A 22,766-nucleotide genomic window follows, 5' to 3' on the forward strand; every position below is an offset into this window, starting at 1 on the left:
AATGTTCTCCCTCCAGTGATTATGTCAAATTTGATTGCATTATGATCGCTTTTACTTAGTGGTCCCCACCACAATAACCCACTCATACCAGGTCGTGTGATTCACTGAGGACTAGATCTAAAGTAGCTGCTCCTCTCATCCATTCTAGGACCAGCTGCTCCATGAAGCAGGCATTAATGGTAGTCATTTCTGTAGAAACAACCTCTCTAGCATGTACCGATGATACACTGACCCAGTCAATACTAAGGTAATTAAATTATCCCTTTATTATTGTACTGCCAAATGTATTTGCAATTTTAATTTCAACTAGCATTTCACAGTTTGTTTCTTCATTTTGGCCAGGTGGCCAGAAGTATACACCCACTGTTAGAATCTTACTGGTTGATTTTCAAAGGCTCGTGGGAGATACATGCGTGACTCGGACCTGAGCACATCACGCAGATTTTTAAAGGCAATCGGCCATGCGCTTTTCTCCTGGTACACGCAAATAAAAGTTTCTGAAAACAGGGTGGGGCATGGGCATGGTCTGGGCAGGGCATTGGCTAGGCATGGGCAGGCCTGGACTATACCATGAAAACAGCACATAAGTCATAATGTGCACAAGTGTGCGCCAGGATCCCATACCGCATAACTTTACTTCTGCTAAGGACTGCGATTAAGCTTGTGTAACAAAAAAAACAAGGTTAGTCAGTGGGGCTTTACAGCTCGGGGCTAACAGGGTAAAAAGGAGGCATGTTAGCTAGGTAGTTTGAGAAGTCCTCTCCTTTACCGGCGCAAACTGGTAAAAAGGCCTATTGCATCGCCATGCATATTTACTAAAATTCCCTTACTCTCATGCTCAAGACAGCATTCGCATGCACATGTGTATAATATAAAATTGTACACACATATACGCGGGGTTAGCTGATTTTATAACATGCACACATATACACATATATCCGCACATTATAAAATCGGCGCGACCATGTACACGCACTGGCAAACGCACGCACACGTGTGGGTCTTAAAATTTACCTCTTAGCCTTCACGCATAGAATTTCTCCATAAGGATTCCACAGTGCATTTTGTTTCCTGCAGAATCTTTAGCATGCTTCACTCTAGGCCATCTTGTACATATATTGTCACACCACCAATATAATATGCTCTGTCATATAATGTATGCTCCTTCTACCATGTCTCTGAAATGCCTATATAATGTCTATGTATAATGCATATATTCAAATTCACCAATTTTACCATTCAGACTTCTGCCATTCTCATATAGATATTTTAAAGTATGGTTTTTATTTATATTTTCCTTTCTCTTTGTATTCATAATCTGCTTATTTCCAAATGATACAGGCAGTTTAGAGTCATTCACATCTGGGTGCTCTTTGTCTACATCTGTTTGGGTTACTTCAGCTATAACCTCTCTACTGGGATATTTTGACTTCTCTGTTTTGCAAGTATCTTTGGAAGATACATCTCTCCAAACTATGCACTTCTGAGCAATTGTCAGCTTTCCCTCATAATCCAGTTTAAAATCTGTTCTATATACTTTTTAAATGTTAGCACCAGCAGCCTGTTCCCAAATTCCTATCAAATCTAAAACACTCTTCTCTGAACCATCTCATCCATGCACTGAGAATCTGAAGCTCAGCCTTCCTCTGGGATCCTGCAAGTTTAAATACCTTCAAGGTTTCCATGCACAAGAGGTGAATCTCTTTCAATAGAAAATGGACTCTAGGATGAGGGTTGATGGGTTGAAAGTAAAAGAGGGTAGACTCAGGAGTAATCTTAGGAAATATTTCTTTACAGAGATGCATGGAACAGCTTCCCAATGGAGTTGGTAGAAAAAACACAGTATCTGAATATTAAAAAGCATGGGATAAACAAAAGGGATCTCTGAAGGAGTGATGGAAACTGTAAAGCTAATTTAGTTGGACCTATGGGCAGACTAAATAGGCCATACAGTCTTTTTTAGCTCACGTTTCTCTGTTTCAATTGGATGATACCTTAGGTTAATTCAGTACCTGGCCTGCATGAAAAGGATATGGGAGAAAAGAAGGAAAATAATAATGCCCTACACGATAAGACCATAGTGAGACAGGCCTAAACAAATTTTTATGCTGAAAGCTACAAAAAAGGTACAGTCTTAGAAGGAGGAGAAATAAGAAAAGCAAAGTTTATATACAATTTTTTCTGGATCAGTGAACATATATGTGTGTACAGAGTAACACTTCACAAATTCAGTAGTAATTGTCGCTTATCTGTAAAGTGCTTCTATTTTGCTGCTAGGGAATGTTCTCCCTTGCTGGCTTCTTTTCAGTTCCTTTAAAGAACAGAAAATAGGAACAGTTTATACAATGATGCATACATAACTTTAGCCAAGTACTGTGGCCAAAATGACGACTTGGGGTTGCAAATTCATTAAAGAGAATGACGTTTGCTTTGTCTACAGTATTGAACATATTTCAACACAAGATTATTACCTTTTCCTATTACTGGGAACATACATAGGAGGAGACATATCAGGCAACTGCCCTGGTCCCTATGCTTTGAGGGGCGTACTACACCATTGCAGTAACCCCACCCCATCAGTGAAGTTTCTTGTAAGATAAACTGCATCTTTGGGCAGAGTTCCAGGGTCTGCTGACTGCTGTCACACTTCAGCCAATGACAACATGAGGCGCTTGCTTCACACCATGGGCACATTAGTACTGGTGTAACTGTAGGGTACTGCATAGCACAGGAATTGTGTTCAGCAATGCAGGAGTTGTGCCACCTGCCCCAGAGTCACTGGAACCATCACTGCTAAAGATGTGCTGTGCCAGAGGCCTGGAGCTGCCAGCAGGAGGGAGGCTATGGTAAATCTGCAAACTGCTGGGGGAAGGGGGAGAAACATGCTGCTGTGCAGGGGGAGAAACAGAATGGGATGGATGCTGCTGATCAAGGGTGAGAAGAAGGGAGAAAGAGAGGAGAATAGTAGGATGCTGTACAGGAGGTGAGGGAAAGAGAGAGTGGGATGCTGCTGGGTAGGGTTAGAGAGAGGAGGATGCTGTGCTGCAGCTACCACCTCAAGAATAAGCGCTGTGCTGGAGCAACTGCTGCCACTCTCCTGCCCCTTTTCTCCTCCATCCCCAAACTGTAATCCGAACAAAGATGCAGTTCAACTGTGCTGTTGAACTGCATCCTTACTACCTGAATGTCCTTAAGAAACACCTCTTGAATGTGGAGTATTGTTTAATTTAGAGGGCCAAATAGAAGGTTTATTTGCCAAAGTTCAAAATTTAAGAATTAAAGAGAGTCTAAAATTTATGGTTGCTATCATTTTCTGCTATAACTCACGTCAATACCCAAAACACTGGTGGAAACCAAAATGAGACAAAACCTTTTTTTTTTCTTAAAGAGACTATTAAAAAAAATCACTCATAGTGAACAGTATTCATAAAACTAAAAACAAAAATAAGAATTTGAAACCAGGCCACTGCACAACATTTTTGTCAGTATGGAAGTGCTAAACAAATTCATAAATCTCACCAAAATCAAAATCAAACTTGGGGACACAAATATGAAAACAAAAGGGCAGAGAAACAAAAACTCAGCTTCATACTTGCCATTTAAGAGAAATTTAGATGTTTATTCCTTTCTTTCCATTAATAGCATGAATACAATTTAAAATTGCAGTGTTTTATGCAGAAAATACATTGAGGCTGGAAAATCCCAAGTGAATGGAGGACCTGGGTCGCAAGTCTCTCAGCTCTCTCTTTAATCTTTCCCTGCTAACTGGCTATAAAGGAAAATAATTTATAATCCTCTTCCTCTACAATATGCTTCATTTGTCACAAATGAAACAAAATAATAAAGTGTATATTTTAGACAAGAGAACATTTTTCCATGGCTTTCCATTCCATTTTAAGCTTAATGATATTGCCTTGTCTAACCATGGCACAGATGTAAAACAGACAACCGAAGTAAACTCTCAGATACAAACACAAGGGACCTCAATTTCAAATCAAAGATTCAGGGTCTGATTTATAAAGTGTTTTCTTCCATTTGGTGCTGGAGGGAAAAACCTTTTATGTTTCCACGGTACTTTGTAACTTAAGCAGGTGCAATTTAATCAACACATTAGATTCACTTTAATGAGGTTATTTACCAAAAACCCAGTAGTCTAAATAAACAGAGGATTTTGACTAGCCTTAGACTATCAAGAGTTTTGCTGTACCAGTACAAAAACACTATACAGCAGAGTTTACTTTTTTTGGTCAGTAAGACCTGAAGGCATGCTGCCATCTGGTGGCAATACTGCCTTTTAAATACAATTCCTATGAAAAAAAAATATGCTGATAGCTTTTATCCAGCAATGAATAGAAAAAGATAGTTTACTACTCTGGATTTTTATAGTGTCTATTGCTGCTCTCTTTTTCTCCCAAAGTAAGAACAAGGGTTCTGTTAAAACAGAGCTGTTAGTTGTAGAAGTTAACTATACAGCATGCCCACTATATTCTCAATTTTCAAGACATTCCAGCACAGTAAGACATTTACCAGAGCATCCATCCTTGGATAGCTTAAAAGACTCAAACAATTTTCACAAATTATTGTTTCAAGAGCAGTGAGAATAAATGGCTCCCCTTTTTGCCATTCAATACAAAAAGGACTTTGAACCTGATATGTTCCATGAAAAGCTCTCTAAGGAGTCAGGGTTGCTCAAATGGTGTTAACACCATATTTACTTCTTCACTGGTCCAAGTCTTCAGGTACAATGGATGATTTTAATAAGAACATAAGAACATGCCATACTGGGTCAGACCAAGTGTCCATAAAGCCCAGCATCCTGTTTCCAACAGTGGCCAATCCAGGCCATTCCATGTTACTGTTGCTAGTAATAGCAGTGGCTGAAGCTGGAACATGGCGAAGATTCGGTAGAAGCCTGTACCAAGGCGCACCCTACACAGCCCATCCTAGGCTGGTCGTGGACCACGCTGGAATGGCACAGGTTCAGTCAGAGTCTTAGGCATGGACTGACGCAATGCAAGGAACTCTGAAAACTGGGACAGAAGCAAGCAAGGATTCGAAGACAACTCAGGACTGAAGCAGAAGTCTTCCGAAGGCTTGAAGGCCGGAGGTGGGAAGATGGCCTTGTACCATGAGCGCCCTACACAGCCACTACCCATGGGCTGGTCACGGACCACAACATGGCATGCCAGGAAAGGAGGAGACGAGGAACCTGGGGTACAGGACATCAGGAACAGGTGAGGAACATCAGGACTGGATCACAGACATCAGGAAAAGGCGACAGACATCAAGACGAGACATGGAGCTCCAATGAAGAACAAAGGCCTGACGGAGCGCTGGAAGGCGAGACATCCAGGAGCTTGTAACTCCAATGCAAGGCAAAGCAGAACTGAAAGAGAAGTCTTTTTATAGTGCAGGAAGCAGGCAACTCCCTGGGAGGAGTTTAGATGGGCCACACCCGGCTGGCCCTATAACTAGAGAGAAGAGCTGCGGGCCGGCCCCTTAGAAAGAAGGGGTGAGGCCCAAAACAGAAAGTCCAGGAGGAAGCAGAGCAGGCCTCAGGCAGGCCCAGATAGCAAGGAAGGCCTCCCAGGCCATGGAGCAAAACCGGGATAGACTGTCCAGGCAAGGCCCCGGCTTCGGTGCGGCCTCCAGAGAAAAGGTGAGAGGCCTCCTGTGGCACAGCTACAGGAGGAATCGTAACACTATATTAGCGAATAATAATAATTGAAGTACTGTTCTAAAGCTATGTTCGTCCAATAAAGGTTTTAATCATTTCAAAGTGTGCAATTTATTGTATCCATCTTTAAGTTTATTAGCTATATGATTCTTTAATGTCAACTCAGAGTCTATGATTACTCTTAAATCTCTTGCATTATTGTTTATTTGAAGGTGGTGATATTTTCCAGAGTCAGGGATTTAGGTTCAGTGTTTCCAGATCTCCTGTCCAATAGTATAATTTCTGTTCTTTTTGACATTTAGCACTAATTTCATGTTTGTTACAAGTTTCTTCATAAGGGATAGATACATTGCTGTAAGTTTGAGTGTAGATTCAATTGATGTAATTTTTAATGTAGAGATTACTTACCTGATAATCTCCTTTTCCTTAGTGTATGCAGATGGACTCAAAACAAGTGGGTATAGTGTGCTCGTGCTAGCAGCTGGAGACGGATCTGACGTCAGCACGGGTACATATACCCCCGCAGGAAGTGCAACAATTCAGTAATCTTCCTTGAATAAGCTTTATGGATATATGTGTAACTGACCGATCGATTAAATGAACAGGATTACCCTGACCGATTGATAGTAGCTGGAGACCGCCAGTGTTCTCAACCGGAAGGCGTCGACACCCGGCAGGGTGGATGCCCTATCATAAGAAAACACGGCTTACTGTGAGTCGGTGAATCCTCATGTATGCCGGCAGCCGGGCGGGATGCTGAGTCCATCTGCATACACTAAGGAAAAGGAGATTATCAGGTAAGTAATCTCTACATTTCCTAGCGTGTAGCAGATGGACTCAAAACAAGTGGGATGTACAAAAGCTACTCCCGGACTGGGTGGGAGGCTGCCCGAGGACTGTTTAGGATTGCCCTTGCAAATGCTGTGTCCTCCCTGGCCTGGACGTCCAGACGGTAGAATCTGGAGAAGGTATGGAGGGAGGACCACGTCGCCGCCTTACATATCTCTGCAGGCGACAGCATCCTAGTTTCTGCCCAAGAGGCCGCTTGCGCTCTGGTAGAGTGAGCCTTGACCCGTAGAGTCTCACTCTACCTGCTTCTCACTCTACCCGCATCTACGTAGGCTGCCTTGATAACTTCTTTGATCCAGCTGGCGATGATTGCCCGTGAGGCCGCTTCCCCTTGCTTCTTCCCGCTGTGAAGGACTAACAGGTGGTCCGTCTTTCGTACTGCTTCCGACATGTCCAGGTATCTGGACAGCAGTCTGCCAATGTCGAGATGGCGTAGTATTCGACCTTCTTTCGACTTCAAGACCACTTAAGAAATGACAAATTGGTATCATATATATGTTAAATAATAGCTGATAACAAAGATCCTTGAGAAACTCCAGTATTTAATTCAAATTTATCAGATATCTTATTTTTAATTTTAACTTGAAAGTGACAGTTTTCAAAGTAGGAGGAGAACTACTTTATTGTGTTATTTGTTAGCCCTATTTCCATTAATCGATGTAATAGAATAGGGTGATCGAGAGTATCAAAAGCTGCCGACAAGTCTAACAGAACTAATAGAAAACTTTGGCCATTATCAAAACCTCTCAGTATAGAGAGAGAGGTTTATTATTAACTTTTTCAATTATAGGGTTAAGTTGTATAGCTAAAGAAGACCCCAAGTTGGAGATTGCATCCCATATAGTATCTAATGTAATTAGCTTAGGTCTCACCAGAGTAGACACAGAAATCTTGCAGAGAGGATTAGCTGGTACTCTGAAGGCAGTTTCAGGCTGTTCCAAGACCTCCTTAGGTAAGTCGGGTTCGCTCCGAAAGGGGCCCTATCCAGCCAAATCTCCAATTTCTGTGGTTGGGCCAGTCCCTGCACGGATATAAAAGTCCTCAGCACTTCTGGGAGATGACTCCTCCGACAGAGCCTCCCAGACCCTGGAGGAAGCTGGATTCTCCGGTGGAGCCCTAGAGATTAGGGATAAGGTAACAAATCTGGCGGGGAGACCATCAATTCCATTCTGGCCCCCTCCATCACCAGCTCTCCCGGATCTAGGCTTGTGAAAGCTAAGGGCGTCCATAGGTCCCATAGCGGCAGAGTCAGGGGAGCCCACGAGAAGGATTTTCTCCCTTGCTCTCCGCTTTCGAGCAGTATGTGGCATTTCTAGCAAGAGTAACAGGAAGAAAACAAGATGTTGCTGCTACCTCTGGCTTCTACCAGCGGCCATCTTGGATCTTCCACTGAAAGGTTTTCTACGGCGCTCTCTCCAGAGAGTCAAGAGGCAGTCCCTTATGGAGGAGTTTTTCCTGTTTTGATTTTTCAGGCTCCTTCAGAGGAACCAGTCCCAACCTGCCTGGGGATACTGATCAGGGTCAGGAGGGTTTTCCTTTCCCAGAACACTCACTGGCTGGTTGGGTTTTCCACTTTTACACTTTTCTTGGTAGGAGCCTTGTGAGACCCTGGGTACCACCTGGGATCAGGGCACAGGGAACTCTGTGTTTGGGGCTGCCCAGGTTAGGGAAGACCTGCCCTTCCATACCCTCGACAAGGACAGAAGAGATGGTGACATGCTGCAAGGAAGAACTCTGGTGTTAAAATTTGCTGGAAAGTAAAGGACTTGCGTTCGAGGTCCAGGAGGAAATGTTTTGGCTGCCCCTTCTTTCCTGTATTGGAGCAGTGTGAGCTGTCTATTTACAAGGGATCCCTCCCAACTGAGATCCAAGTAAAAAAAAAAAAATAGATATCAGAGGAACCAGAGATATAATTGAAGGTCTCCTAACTATAAGAAAGAGCTTAATAAAGACCACTGAGGACACCCATTCAGCATCTTCACCCCCTGGGGAGAGAGAGAATTTAACTCTGTGTGCAAAGGACAGAGTTAACATTTTTACCAATGCTGGAAAGTGCTTTCCACTCAGATAAAAGAGGCCCTGCCCACCTGGGAGCTCCACTTGTCCCAGCCATGGAGGGTAGAAGTTCCCTTGCCCTTGTATAAGAGATTCATGCACAGATAAAGAGGAAAGACTGTAAAGGAAAAGATACATTGTGGTGCAGAGGATTTTGTTATTGTGGCTATCAGTGAAGACTTATTTGGACATTAGCACGAGTCTAGCGTGTTCTTTTGGACTATTTACTGCATCCACATGGAAAAAGAGATATCACTCCCCAGAGGTAAAGAGGAAGGTACATCCAAACCATCCTTAACACTCAGAGCCCTGAAAAATATCTCCCCCTGCCCCCCCCCCCCCAGTAGAAAAAGAATCCAGGCCTTGAGAAAGAGATATCCTGAGGTATCATCCCTTAAGAGCAATATTTTATGAACCCACCTGAGCATAGCTTGCTCTTGAATGTGGGGTTACATATGTCATTCCTAACATCAAGATCCAGAAAGGAATATTTCAAGGAGATTCCTTCTCACCGCATTTCTTTTGCCTGGCATTGAATCCTCTTATTAAATCTTTGGGCTACGGATTTCACCTTAATTCCAGAGACACCAATACACTGCACCTATCATTTATAGATGACTTGAAGCTTATAGCACCTGTGAACGCCATTCAGCAGGACAGCTCAGAATAATGAAGAGTTTCTCAGATAATATCAGGACTAAATTCTGTCTGGACAAATGTGCTAAGGTGACTTTCCATTAAGGAAACTTAAAGCAAGAAAAACTGAAAATCTCTCTCTGAGGAATAAAAACTTGAGCAGGTAGGAGTATACAAATGTCTAGATTAGATAACAGTACACAAGTTACTGAGAAAAAAGACCAGTAAAGAACACTACAGGAGATTTAAACTGAATTTGAAAAATGCTTTAACATGAATTAAAATACAAGCTAATAATAAACTTGCAATTTTTGTCCTCTCAGAGTTTTGGAACAGTAGACTGGCCTGATAAGGACCTTAAGTAGTTCAATATAGGAATAAGAAAACTTCTTCATGCACTTCAAGTAATCTATAAGAATTAGCGCATGACGAGATTGTACATTCCCTAATCTGAAGGTGATAAAAGCCTTATAGAAATAGATTATTCATATAGAACTGCTTTTATAGGCCTTTAAGCATACCTATCAGAAACTAATACTTAAAAGTGCTGATGTATGAAAGTAAACAGCTCAAATCGGTCTCCATCCTTAAGCTTGGATAATTATTTTAGTGTGTGGAAGGAATGAGTGAGAATCTACCAGCACTTGATGGTAAAGAGGCAATAGTTTGTGAAGAAACTGACCAGTAGACAAGGAAAATCAGTTCACAAAACCATAAATATGGTGGGAAATGTTTATTTATATTCCACTTTTAGGCACTTAAGTACAGAGAGTTGTTTCAGAAACCCTATGTGGATCAAATCTGACTCAAGAATGGTTCAGGAGAGATAAGTTTAGACCTGAAAATAAGACAGCACAGGATAATGGATTATGCACAAATTGTTTCACAGCCAACATAGAATCAAATATGGTAAAACAGATTAAAGTTGATTCTGTAAGACAAAACTAAAAACGGTTACACACCTCATTGCTGGATGTCAAATGCTGATGTTGGAAGGCCTATATACAGAATGGCATTAAAAAGATAGCATAGTTCATCTACTAGAAATTGTGTAAGCATTATAACATTACTATACTAGAAAAGCATTGATATCATGACCCTGAGAGAATCGTAGAAAAAGAAGTAGTTGTGATCATATGGGACATTTCTATTCCAACAGTTAAAAGGTTTGATGCAAGAAAACCACAAATCGTCCTAAAGGAGAAAAGACCAAGAACAGCATTGCTGAAAAAATCATCAGTACCAAGTGGCTGAGTATCGCATGGAGAAAGAGAAGATAATCGAACACTAAATGGTGCAAGCAGAGACTAAGAAAATATGGTATAAAGATACAAAAATAGTTTCAATTGTTTTGGGTGCCACTGGCCTGATTAAAAAGAACTTCCAAGAGCATCTAGAATATGTTGCCTATGCATTTAGCACCTTATAAACTACAGAAGGAAGCTCTTTCACTCAATGCAAATATTAAGAAGGGCATTAGCAGTGAATTAGCAGAGAGGGAACACTGGGCCAAATACCAAGAGACACATACACAAACTTTGTATTTGAATTGGAGCTCAAAACTGATCATAAATTTAATAAGAACATACTGTTTGTTTTAACTAAACCTGCATTCCAGATATCCCCTAGCACTTTAACTACCCCGTGAGCCAGAGACTACATAATTTCCGTAAGCTAGCTGCTGCTCAACACGCAGCTGGAAGTCACTTAGTCCCTTAATGAACCTGTAAGTTAGACGTTCTTAATGCATTATTTTCTTTCCTTTTAACTTGCCCGCTAGTTTGGGTTAGTTCTACCCGTTATCCATCAGTTACTCCAGTTTTCCCGTACTTATTGCGTTCACCAAAAGTTTAATTGATGTGATCTCATGTATAGCCCTATGTTTTTATTATACCATATTATAATTCAATTCTCCTACATGTTCCTTGTACCTGCCCCATGGTGACAGTTCAGTTCCTATGTAAACCGGTGCGATATGTATCCTATACAGGAAAATCGGTATATAAAAGTTAAAAATAAATAAATGTTTGGTGCTATAAGGTTATCATTGGTCGTCAAACAGTAAACATTCTATTTTTGCAACACTCAATCCGAATATCTATGTCCAATTTGTATTTTTAATTTAAATTCACAAGAACCTAAGCTGTCACACCTAGAGAGACTTTGGAGTATCCATGCTGTGGTTGGGTGAGAGCTTTTCAGGATTCACCCCTGGTACTACATGCGACTCCTTCCTTCATAGTCACCACTAAAAGAAGGGCTACATTACATTTTTAAAAATTGCTTGTAAAATGCTCTGAGTGTTAGAGCCGCTGGCCGCAGCAGCCCGCGGTTGGGGCCGGGTATCATGGCTGCCGGCCGCAGCGGGCCGCAGCCAGGGAAATGCCAACAGCCGCGGCGAAGATAACCTACCCGAAGCGTTGGGCTTCGCTAAGGGCTCCTGCTGCGGCAGGTAGTTCTCTCTGGTTCCCTTATTACGGCCGCTGCCTGGCCCGACCGCATGGTTTCTCTCGGCTGGGCTGGCTCCTCCCCCTTTTGCTCTACTAGAGTCGCGCGCAGCTGATGAGAATTCTTAAAGGAGCCATGACAGGAAATTGTCATGGCTCCTCCTGAGACTCCTCCCTCGACTTCCAGGGGTGGGCAAAGGCGTCCACGGCTGGTGCTTTCCGGTCCACTTTGCAGTTGTGCTTTGACACAAAGAGGTGTATGTCCTGCTGACCCCAACGGTGGAAGAGTCTGCTCGCTACAAAGGGATCCAGCAACCACTCGTGGGGCTGGAATGTCCGGCTGAGGCGGTCCGCGATTGCATTCTGTGTGCCTGCCAGATAAGTGGCTCGCAGTAGTATGGAATGCGAGAAGGCCCAGGCCCAAATCTGCACCGCTTCTTTGCAGAGCAGATAAGGGCCCGTGCCCCCCTGTTTTTTCAGGTACCACATTGCTGCTTGGTTGTCTGTTTGAATCAAGACGACCTTGTTGGACAGTCAGACCCGAAATGCATAAAGGGCTTACCGCACCGCTCAAAGCTCTAGAAAGTAGAGATGTGAATCGGAACCGGTTCTGGTTTTGGTTTTGTGGACAATCGGGAAATTATTTTTCCCGCAGTCCGATCAGTTTTGTTTTTTTTTTTTTAAATCGGCTGCGCCCGAGCCGATAAACAAAAAACCCACCCCGACCCTTTAAATCTAGTTCTTTAGCATCCCCCACCCTCCTGACCCCCACAAAACTTTCTTAAAGTACCTGGTGGTACAGCGGGCCATCCATTGCTCCTACCATGTGACAGGGGTCGGCCAATGGCACCGATAGCCCCTGTCACATGGTAAGGGCAAAGGGCCATCGGCGCCATTTTGTTTACTGGCAGCCGATGGCCCGAGAGCAGGAGATCGCTCCTGGGACCCCCGGGGTGGGTTTGGGGGTTGTTTTTGGGTGCCCTTTCTTCCCGCCCCCCCCCCCCCCCAAACCTATAAGAAAACCCCACGAATATTTCATGGGGTTCTCCTATCAGTTTCGGGGACCCCCCAATATCTGACGAGTTTGAAAATATCGTACGATATTTTCAATCGTCAGAAAAACGATTCACATCCCTACTAGAAAGTTTATCTGATAGGTTGCTTTGGATTTTGTCCAAAGACCTTGGGTTTGCATGTATTCGACATGGGCTCCCCTACCTAGGTTGGAGGCATCCGTGGTTAAAGTCACCTGAGGAGCTGATTGCTGGAAGGGAAAACCTGTTTGTAAGTTGGCCTTGCGCATCCACCAGGAAAGGAACAAACGAAGCTGGTTGGTTATGTGGAAGAGGGACGAGAGTGGCTGAGTGGCTTGGTTCCACTGAGATCTTAGGGTCCATTGTGTCACTCTCATGGCTAGGTGTGCCATTGGGGTGACGTGTACCATAGATGTCATATGGCCGAGCAACGTGAGTAGTTGGCGAGCCGAGGCTATGTGCCAACGGCGTATCAAGCTGGCGAGGATGGACAGCGTGGCTGCACAGTCGTTGGGTAGGAACACTTTGGCCACTCTGGTGTCCAGGTCTGCTCCAATAAAGGAGAGATGGTGAGACGGCATCAATTGGGATTTTGGATAGTATATGAGAAATCCCAATGAGTGTAGACGTTGTATGGTGAGATGAAGGAGTCATGGGCTCTTTGTCTGGACTGGCTTTTTATGAGCAGTCATCTAGAAAGGGAAAGACATGGATGCCCTTGCGGCATAACTGTGCTGCCATGACTGCCAGGCATTTTGTGAATACTCTGGGCGCCGAGGCAAGGCCGAATGGCAGTACCTTGTATTGATAATGCCCATGTCCCACTATAAAACGCAAGTATTTGCGATGAGGAGGGAAGATTGGAATATGGGCGTAAGCGTCTTGAAGATCCAGAGAACAGAGCCAATCCCCCTGTTGTAGGAGAGGGATCATGGTGTCCAGAGACACCATTCTGAACCGTTATTTGTGAAGACATCTGTTTAAGGCACGAAGATCTAGAATGGGTCGGAGGCCGATACTCTTTTTAGGGATTAGAAAATATCGTGAGTAGAACCCTCTGCCCTGCTGAGTCGAGGGAACTGGTTCTATGACCCTGGCATGTAGAAGGGTTGAGAGCTCTGACTCGAGAAGTAGTGTGTGATTGTCCCAGCTCCATGCTGCAATGGATGGGGAGTCCGGGGGTACAGTTGAGAAATTTAGACAGTAACCGTGGGTTACGATGGACAGTACCCATTGGTCCGTGGTAATTGGGCATCAATTGGTTGCAAAGTGGCAGAGGTAGCCTCCCACTGGTGAACTGGTGTGTGGGATCAGGGGGAGTGGTTGCTGCTCTCTGGACAGGTGTCAAAATCCAGCTGCAGGTCCAGCTTGTGGAGCTGGCTGCACTCTAGGAGTTCTCGGTTAGCGTGCATGTCCTCGCTGAGGGGCCAGAGCTGTCCGAGCACAGGAGGTAGAAGGATAATACCTACGTGGTCTATAGAATTGTTTTCTAGTGTCCCTACGGGCTACAGAGGGGGTATATGAGGTGATAGCTGACAATTGATGCAGGGTCTCATATTGGTCTTAACTGGGCCACTGCGTCCTGGATCTTGTCCCCAAATGGGTTTTCTCCTGAACAGGGGAGATCTGCTAGTTTGTCCTGTACCTCCGGGTGTAGGTCTGAGGCCTTGAGCCAGGCCCAGCATTTAGCACTCATACTTGCTGCCGAAACTCTGGATGCTGTTTCAAAAGTCGTACGTGGCTCTGACCTTGTGTTTACCTGCTTCCAATCCTTTTTGTAGGATGGAGGATAAGGTTTCCTGGTATTGCTGTAGTAGAGTCTGAGAATTCCTGGACTTTTTCCAGAGATTTCTATTATATTGGGTCATGAACAGTTGGTATGCTGCTATTCGAGCTATTAACATTGACCCTTGAAAGACTTTGCACCCCAGTGCATCCAACGCCTTCTGTTCCTTTCCAGGAGGAGCAGAGGAGTGTGGACGAGCTCTTTAGCCTTCTTTTGGGCTGATTCCACAACTACCGATTGGTGGGGCAATTGGCTCTTCTGAAAATCTGGTGCTTGTTGAACCAGGTACGTAGCATCTGTCTTTCTATTGACTGGAGGTACAGTACCCGGATGGTCCCACAGGCGGTGCAAAAGGTCAAGAAGAACTTCGTGAACTGGTATCACCATTACCTCTTTTGGAGCATCTACAAACTGTAAAACCTCCAACATTTTGTGGCGAGCGTCTTCTTCCGTTACCAGTGGAAATGGGATAGTTTCAGACATCTCCTTGACAAAGCTGGAAAAGGAGAAGTCTTCCAGAGGAGAACAACACCATTCCTCCAGGGGTGAAGGCTCCAAGAGAAGTTCATCGGAAACTTGTGAGGAATGGTCTAAGGATGCATCCTCCCATGGATCACAGGGAGTCTCCCCTTCACCAACTGGGCCTCCAGAGGAAGGAAGGATACCAAAGCCGAGAGGGTAGGAAGGCATCGATGGAGGCGGCACCGGCATCGAAGGAGGCGGTGCTGGCACAGAGGCAGATGAGGTGTGCTTAGGCACCGACAGACCCAATGGCCCTGGAACAGGTTACGGTATCGGTGGATCCCATGCAGGGATCGAACCGGAGGCTGCCTCTTTCTTCTCCGAGGATCCCGGAATAGGAATCAGGATCTGTGGAGGCCTCGATGGTCGACTCGGTGCCAGTATGTCCGATGGCACGGGCTGAGTCGGAAGGGCACAGATATAGGTATCCAAGCGAATGAGGAGCGGTGCAAACATCGAGGGCACCGGTTCCGGTGCCAGTATGGGGGCCGGCAGTGACTGGAAGTCCTGAAGGGCATTCAGCACTGCCTGTGGACCAGTATGTCCAAATCCTTCCTGAAGGCTGGCATGGATAACACTGCGCCTGGAGTAGGAGGCAGGCTAGGCATTACTGGAGCCTCCACAGGAGTCTGTGGAGGCTCAGTACCTGGCACCGATATCGGTGGGGAATGCCTCAGAGTCCTGGGTCCAGAGGAGGATGGGGGCTCCTCTCCCTGGGCCCTCTTTGCAGGTGACTCAGTGGAAGTCGATATTGCTGCGGTGTCGGTGCCGGCACCAGGCAGGGATGCACGTCAGTGCCTGTGGCGGTGTTTCCCTCAGTGCTCGGTCCGATCTTTCTCCGGCATTGAGGACGATGATGCAAATGTCTTCGAATGAGTAGACGTCAGTGACGGATGGTTACCCGCTCCACGGCCTTCCTGGCGAGACGCCTCCGAGTTAGATGGACCTCCTCGAGTCGGTGCACTCTGAACCGGAGTTGATGGAGCAGAACGTTTTGAAGCAAACAAATGCTTCATCTTCTCCAGTTGAGTGTGTTGGCCTTTGGGGGTCATTTGTGCACAACTGGGGCAGCGATGGACGTGTGAAGGCCCTAGGCACAAAACACAGACATTGTGTGGGTCAGTTATGGACACAGTCCTCGGACACTTGGGGCACTTTCTAAACCCGGTCGCCATGATGAGAAAAAGTGGTGTGCAGTCGGTGACCATCAGGCACTGAGAGGTATGCCGCCGGGAACTGACCGCAAACCGCGGGAAAACACACTTACTGAGCGTCGGAGGAGACGGAGCACGATGGGGGTCCCTGGTGAGGGTAAATAGTGAATAGACTTCGAATTTTTCCGTGAGGAAAATTCTCACAGAGCTCCTAAACTGCGAGGCAACTGCTGCTTGGAAAAAAGGAGACTGAAGGGGGACCCCATGTGGCCACAGGGTTAGTGGCATGCTGGCCATGCTCAGTGTGCCAGTCAAAGTTCTAGAAACGGTGACAAAAGTATTCCACGACAGGGCTCCATCTGATGATGTCACCCATCTGTGAGGACTACTATCCTGCTTGTCCTGGGAGAATATATTTTAAGCTTGTGCAATGACAACGTATTATCTAAAACAGACCAAAAAATATTCCTAATGCTTCGGGAAGGTAATTTTCAAAGGCAGTTATCCAAGAAAAACTGCCTGATTGAAAATTGCCCTCCTCAAATGGACTTAAAAGTATATGCAGATTTCACAGCATATGTTCTTTCAGCCATACAAAGAAGAGGAATTCTTGAATGTATAATTAGGTCAGGAAAACCACATGTATATTCAATTTTCCACTGCTATTTTGCCTGCCCCTCTGCCACCTGCACAAATAGCGGGTACAAAGTACGTGACTCTTAGCACATGGACTTTGCACTTGCTACTTTTCAAAGAGAAACAACTCGGGTAGTTTCCTGGTGAAAATTAATGTAAAGTATGTTTGTTAAAAGCACTTGCAATGTTTTCAACTATTCAGACTATCTGAAAATTGCCCCTTAGCTGTTAGGAGATGCATCAGTCTCCAGTGAAATATAGCATCTTATACTAACCAAACCATGGTACTGCACAAATACATTTCCCCATAATTTCTTTTCATGTTTTCTAATTCAAGTAAATGGTTGTTAATCTCATATATTTCAAAATAAAACAACATGTGAAAGAAGCAACTGTATTTCCTTCTCTCTCATTGAGATGATTATGTATGAAGCAAAATCATATTTCTCAATCTGGCAGGCCCCCAAATGAGAACAAAAACACCTCTTAGACAAGTAAACTGAACAAATAAGGCATAAGAAAAAAAAAAGGAATCTCATTAAAGCAATTTTACCAAAAAAAAAAAAAAAGTCTGATTTGTATGTTAAATGATTTCTGAGGCTAAAATACATCTTTTGCATACATAGCCCCAGGAAGTGTGGGAGGGGTGTTATAGACATTGCTCAAAAGGTGACATCTGGTGGCTAGATTCAGGAACCAGAAATGCGGGGTTCCAGAAGGGGCCCTGGCATCCAGCCAAAGATCATCAACTGCATGGACTAGACTATGTGAGACCAATATTTAGCCACTATCCAGCTGAGCAAGTTAGCTGGTAATCTTATCTGGTTAACTTGGCTAAGATATTTAGTAGCACAGCTGCACCACTGAATATACTCATCTATCTTATAGCTAGATGGTTAAATTTATCCAGCTAATTTTGCAATCTGGCCAATGACTGAATATGGACCTATTTTTAAAATAACAGTGAATATACAACTGGCATTCCTACTCTACTAGAAATATCCATTTATTCACTGCTGAATCCGGTGTCACTGCCAATGGCTGTGTTGTCATTGTTGCTACCACCACCACTATCATTATCATCAAAGGGTACAGTTCCAGAAAAATTAGGGAACTGCTTTGATATTTTTTTCTCCAACTTATGCACAGTGCACACTGCTACCAAAGAATCTTCGTGCTGATCCGTATCACATTATGATATCTCTATCTCACGGGTATATTTAGCCTGACTGGCCCCTGACTTCAGAGAAGTAAATAGAGTACATAATGGAAACTGCTAAGTAATATAATGCCATGTTTATTTGGTTTTCAACTGATCCTGAATAAATACTGTGCCTAAGCCTCCTAGGTTCTGAAAAAAGCCTAGCTATCAATTTTGCACTTACCTCCGCTGCTAAATAGTTTCCTGTCGCCAAGTGTTTAAACCTAAATAAACTGTTCCACTGTCCTGCTCCTCCTCGACAGGGGTCATGATGTACAACCTGAAATAGAATAATTACACACAGATGTTGTTATAAAATACCTACCTATACATTTTTCAAGTTACTCAGCCAGTATACATTAATAGTCACATAATTAAACAGTTGATTTTCTTGGAAAAAACAACAAAACAGAGGTCCAAGTTCAACCTTACAATTACCTAAAAGCTCCCTGTGTGATAATTAAGAGGGAAGGTGATAAAAGGCCTACTGAGCATCTGTTCCTAATTCTGCAATAGTGAAAAATATTACTTCCCAAACATAAGCTCAGAATTGCTGGATTTGCATTTTTCCCAAGAGTGTAACTATCATCATATCCATCAATATCATTTTTTCATCTTTTTCTTCCATATACTTGCCCAATTTACTTTACAATTTATTTAAGCCTGGCAAGATTGGTCTTTTCTGCTTTCATCTACATTACTGTACGCTAATTTATGCCATTTTTAGTGTATGTGCTAAACATACTCAATTTTGCAATAAAAAATAGCACTAGGTACTAAAGCATAACACGCATGCGGCAAAACCCATTAAATAGATTTACACTAAAAATTATGTGGGCCATTAAATTGTGATCTCTATGTAGCCTGCTCTTCAGACAGTTTATATTCCAGTTGGAAATGTCATCTTTAAACCCATGGGGCTGACATTCATGTGCCATCTGGCTGTACAAGTTAGCTGGATAAACTTATCTGGCTAACATTAGCATAGCTGAGCAGCAGTCCTACACTTGTCCTGCTAACAAGCCCCTAGATTCATCATTCTGCTATATTTATACAATTTTAATCTGCTATATTTATAGCAGAATGATGAGTCATGAAAAAAAAAGAGCAGGGGGTGATAGTGGGCAGCCGGCTGTATCGCGGCGTTGCGTTTTCGCCCACTGCGGTTGCAGCTGTGCTGCCCACTATCGCCCCCATAGCGCCACACCAAAAGGTGGTGTTACTTCCGGCGCTACTGCCAGCGATAATGTGTAAAACATTATCACCCGCAGCAGTTTTGGAAATATATTTTTTTGCCTGCCCAAAGCCCGCCCTAACCCCATCCTAACCACTCCCCTTACTTGAATTTAAATATTGATGTGATGCAGTAGTTTTCGCGTGCATTAGGGCCCTACGCATGTAATAACAGCCTATCACGTTTTAAATAATGACCCTATTAGTCGGATAAACTCTAATACTGAACATTATCTGGATTAGTTAGACTACCCCCATCCCACCCCTCACTTAAATGGATAACATTTTAGCCATATAAGAAGTTAACCAGCTAAGTGGTAGCTGCTGGCCGTGCCCAGATATTTTGAACTTAACCAGCTAAGTGGCACTAAATATCAGTCCCCATTTTTTTTAAATTAAAAAAAAAATCAAGCTTTATCCTATCAAAAGCTTTAGCAAAATCCAAATAAACTATATCAATCATGATGCTCATATTAAGTTTGTGCTTAGATTTATAAAAAAAAAAACAAAAAACCAGCATCAATAACAAAGCTTGCTGACCTGTAAACAGAATTCTCTGTACACTGAAGGTAGAATTAGTCATTGCACGAGGGTAACATCACATGAAGGTGCAGACAGATCCAGTTCTTAGAAATTAGTAAAGACTTTACTGAGCATACGTAGGAGTTCCCATGTACATTTTCTGTGTCATGAGCTCTTCAGTCTTTTCAGAGCTTAGAGGATAACTTTCAAAACTACTGGCATGCACCCATAGGCGAGTGTATAAGGGAGTACAGTAATTTACTACTGTATTTTATAACCTGAGCGCAAATGATATGTGCAGGTAATAAAATATGAGTATATATACATGAACATATGCTAATGATTCTAAAAACCACAAGTCAAGCAAGTTCGGACTTATCCGGATAAATGCCGATTTCTCCAGCTAAGTAGCAGCACGTAGCCAGAGAAGTCTGAAAAGCGCTACTTAGACGGAAAAGCTAGCACTTTTCAGACTTGTGCAGCTATGTAGGCCTTCTGCTACTTAGCTGAATAAATCGGAATATAGCTGGATAAGTGCCACTATTTATACGAGTATGTTCAAATTTGTACATCTAATTAGTAGGAAAAACGCTATTTAGCCAAATAAGATGGAAATTATCAGATAAGTGTGCACAACTTATATACCCATGTATTTGTACAACCAATTTTACAAGGATATGTGTGTAGATTTGAATTGCATTAACTTGACACTTTTTCCCTGGTATGTCAACTTTTACAACATGCGCATGGCAATGAAATAACCAGTTTTACCAATTGGTCTATCAGTTCACCCAGTCCATCTGCAGCTCGTGAAGACCCTCCTGGCTCCTCAGCCTGAAATCCCTGTGATGATGTAGGATTAGTCCCTGCTCAAGACAAAGTATAAAAGCTTTCTGCTTCTCGCACAGGTCCCCAGAAGCAGGCAGAGCTCTAGAATCTCAATGTGAGGATGAGACGATTATACAAGGAAGAGGGATTCAGTTTTCTAAGGAACTTGGGAACCTTTGGGGAAGAGGGAGTCTTTTCCGAAGGGATGGGCTCCACTTTAATCGGGGTGGAACCAGGTTTCTGGCAGTAACCTTTAAATAGGAGATAGAGAAGCTTTTACATTAGAACAAAAGGGAAAGCCAACAGTCTCCCAGCAACACATGGTTCAGAAGGAGGTATCCCTGAAGATACTAATGAGGCATTAGAGTTAGAGCATCCCAACAGAGAAGTTCCAATAATAAGAAAAGTAGTCCATGTACCTATAAGTAAAGAATCACCTGAGCTAAAAGATTCCAAATTATCCCTGTCAACTGAAAAGCAGAATATTGACACAAACAAAAAACACACTTTGAAATGTTTGTATGCTAATACCAGAAGTCTAAGAAGTAAGATGGAAGAGTTAGAGTGTATAGCAGTGAATGAAGAGACTTAAATGGAATAGGCACATGGTGGAGGAGGATAACCAATGGGATATTGCTATACTAGGGTACAAATTATATCGCAATGATAGAGAGGAGCAACTTGACAGGGTGACACTTTATGTCTGAGAGTCCAACAGGGTAAAGATCCTGCAAGAGACTAAATGCACAATTGAATCTCTATGGGTAGAAGTCCCTTGTGTGTTGTGAAATAGTATAGCAATAGGAGTATACTACCATCCTCCTGGCCAAAATGATGAGATAGATAGTGAAATGGTAAGAGAAATTAGGGAAGCTAATCAAATGGGTAGTGCAGTAATGGGGGATTTCAATTACCTCAATACTGACTGGGCAAATGTAACATCAGGACATGCTAGAGATATACATTTCCTGGATGAATTAAATGACAGTTTTATGGAGCAATTGGTTAAGGAACTGACAAAAGAGGGATCAATTTTAGATCTAATTTTCAGTGAAGCACAGGATTTGGAGAGCAAGGTAATGGCAGTGGGGTGGCTTGGCAATAGTGATCGTAACATGATCAAATCTGAATTAATGACTGGAAGGGAGACAGTAAGTAAATCCATGGCTCTAGCTCTAAACTTTCAAAAGGGAAACTTTGATTAAATGAGAAAAATAGTTAAAATAAAAAGCTGAAAGGTACAGCAATAAAGGTTAAGCGTGTGCAACGGACACGAACATTGTTAAAAAATACCATCTTAGAAACATAATCCAGATGTATTCCACACATTAAGAAAGTTGTAAGGCAGGCCAAACGATTGCCATTAAAAACTGAAGTGAAAGAGGCTATTTTAGCCAAAATATCTTCATTCAAAAACTGGAAGAAGAATCCATCAGAAGAAAATAAGATTTATTATTTTAAATTGTTTATATACTGCTTTTTCAATAAAATATTGGTCAAAACAGTTTACATTAAAATAAATACATGGGGGGAGGAAATTACATCATTAGTGTGAATGGAGAGTCTTGAACGAGCTCCTCCACAGAGCTGCAAAATCTAAGCGAAATCTCAGGCATCAATCACTGCAGATCGAATGATATATTTTCCGCCAGACAAGAGTGGGAACAACAGGTGATGTCAATTAAGAAGAAAACGGAGGTAGGCCACGATTACGAAAGAGACAATATGGCAGCCGGGGAAACAAGCGACCCCCGACATTGAAGCTGACTCACCACCAGCAGGCCAAGGCTTGGAAATATTCTCTTGGGAAGATTTCAGAGCGTGGTTTCGCGAGATCAAACAAGAAATCAGGAATCAGAAACAAGAACTAACGAACCTCATAACTGAGGTGAAAGAAGAACTATCAGAATTGGGCCGATGAATTGATGACAGATATAAGAGTGGATGCCTTAACTGAGGATTTAAAACAGGCGAGATCTGAGCATGTAGAAGCAAAAATGAAGTTTGAAGGCGTTAACCAAAAGCTAGAAGACTTGGAAAATAGAACCAGTCGATGTAATTTGCGGTTCCGAGGAATACCAGAACAGCCGGAATACGCAGATTGCAAAGCTATAATTATCAAGCAGTGCAGAGATCTCTTCCTAAAGATGGAAACACGGATGCAAGCATATCCGCCGACCCGAAGG

At 43.2% G+C, this 22,766-nt stretch overlaps 1 protein-coding gene across 1 annotated transcript in view; it reads right to left on the reverse strand.

The window, feature by feature from the left end:
• ITPR2 (inositol 1,4,5-trisphosphate receptor type 2) overlaps window positions 1–22,766 on the reverse strand; it is a 1,380,003-nt gene that overhangs the window by 1,076,437 nt on the left and 280,800 nt on the right. Inside the window, 1 exon segment of the mRNA XM_029597493.1 lies at window positions 18,182–18,277. Coding sequence (XP_029453353.1) covers window positions 18,182–18,277 — 96 coding nt within the window.

The sequence above is a fragment of the Rhinatrema bivittatum genome, chromosome 4 (assembly GCF_901001135.1).
Source record: "Rhinatrema bivittatum chromosome 4, aRhiBiv1.1, whole genome shotgun sequence".
Classification (NCBI taxonomy): Eukaryota; Metazoa; Chordata; class Amphibia; order Gymnophiona; family Rhinatrematidae; genus Rhinatrema; species Rhinatrema bivittatum.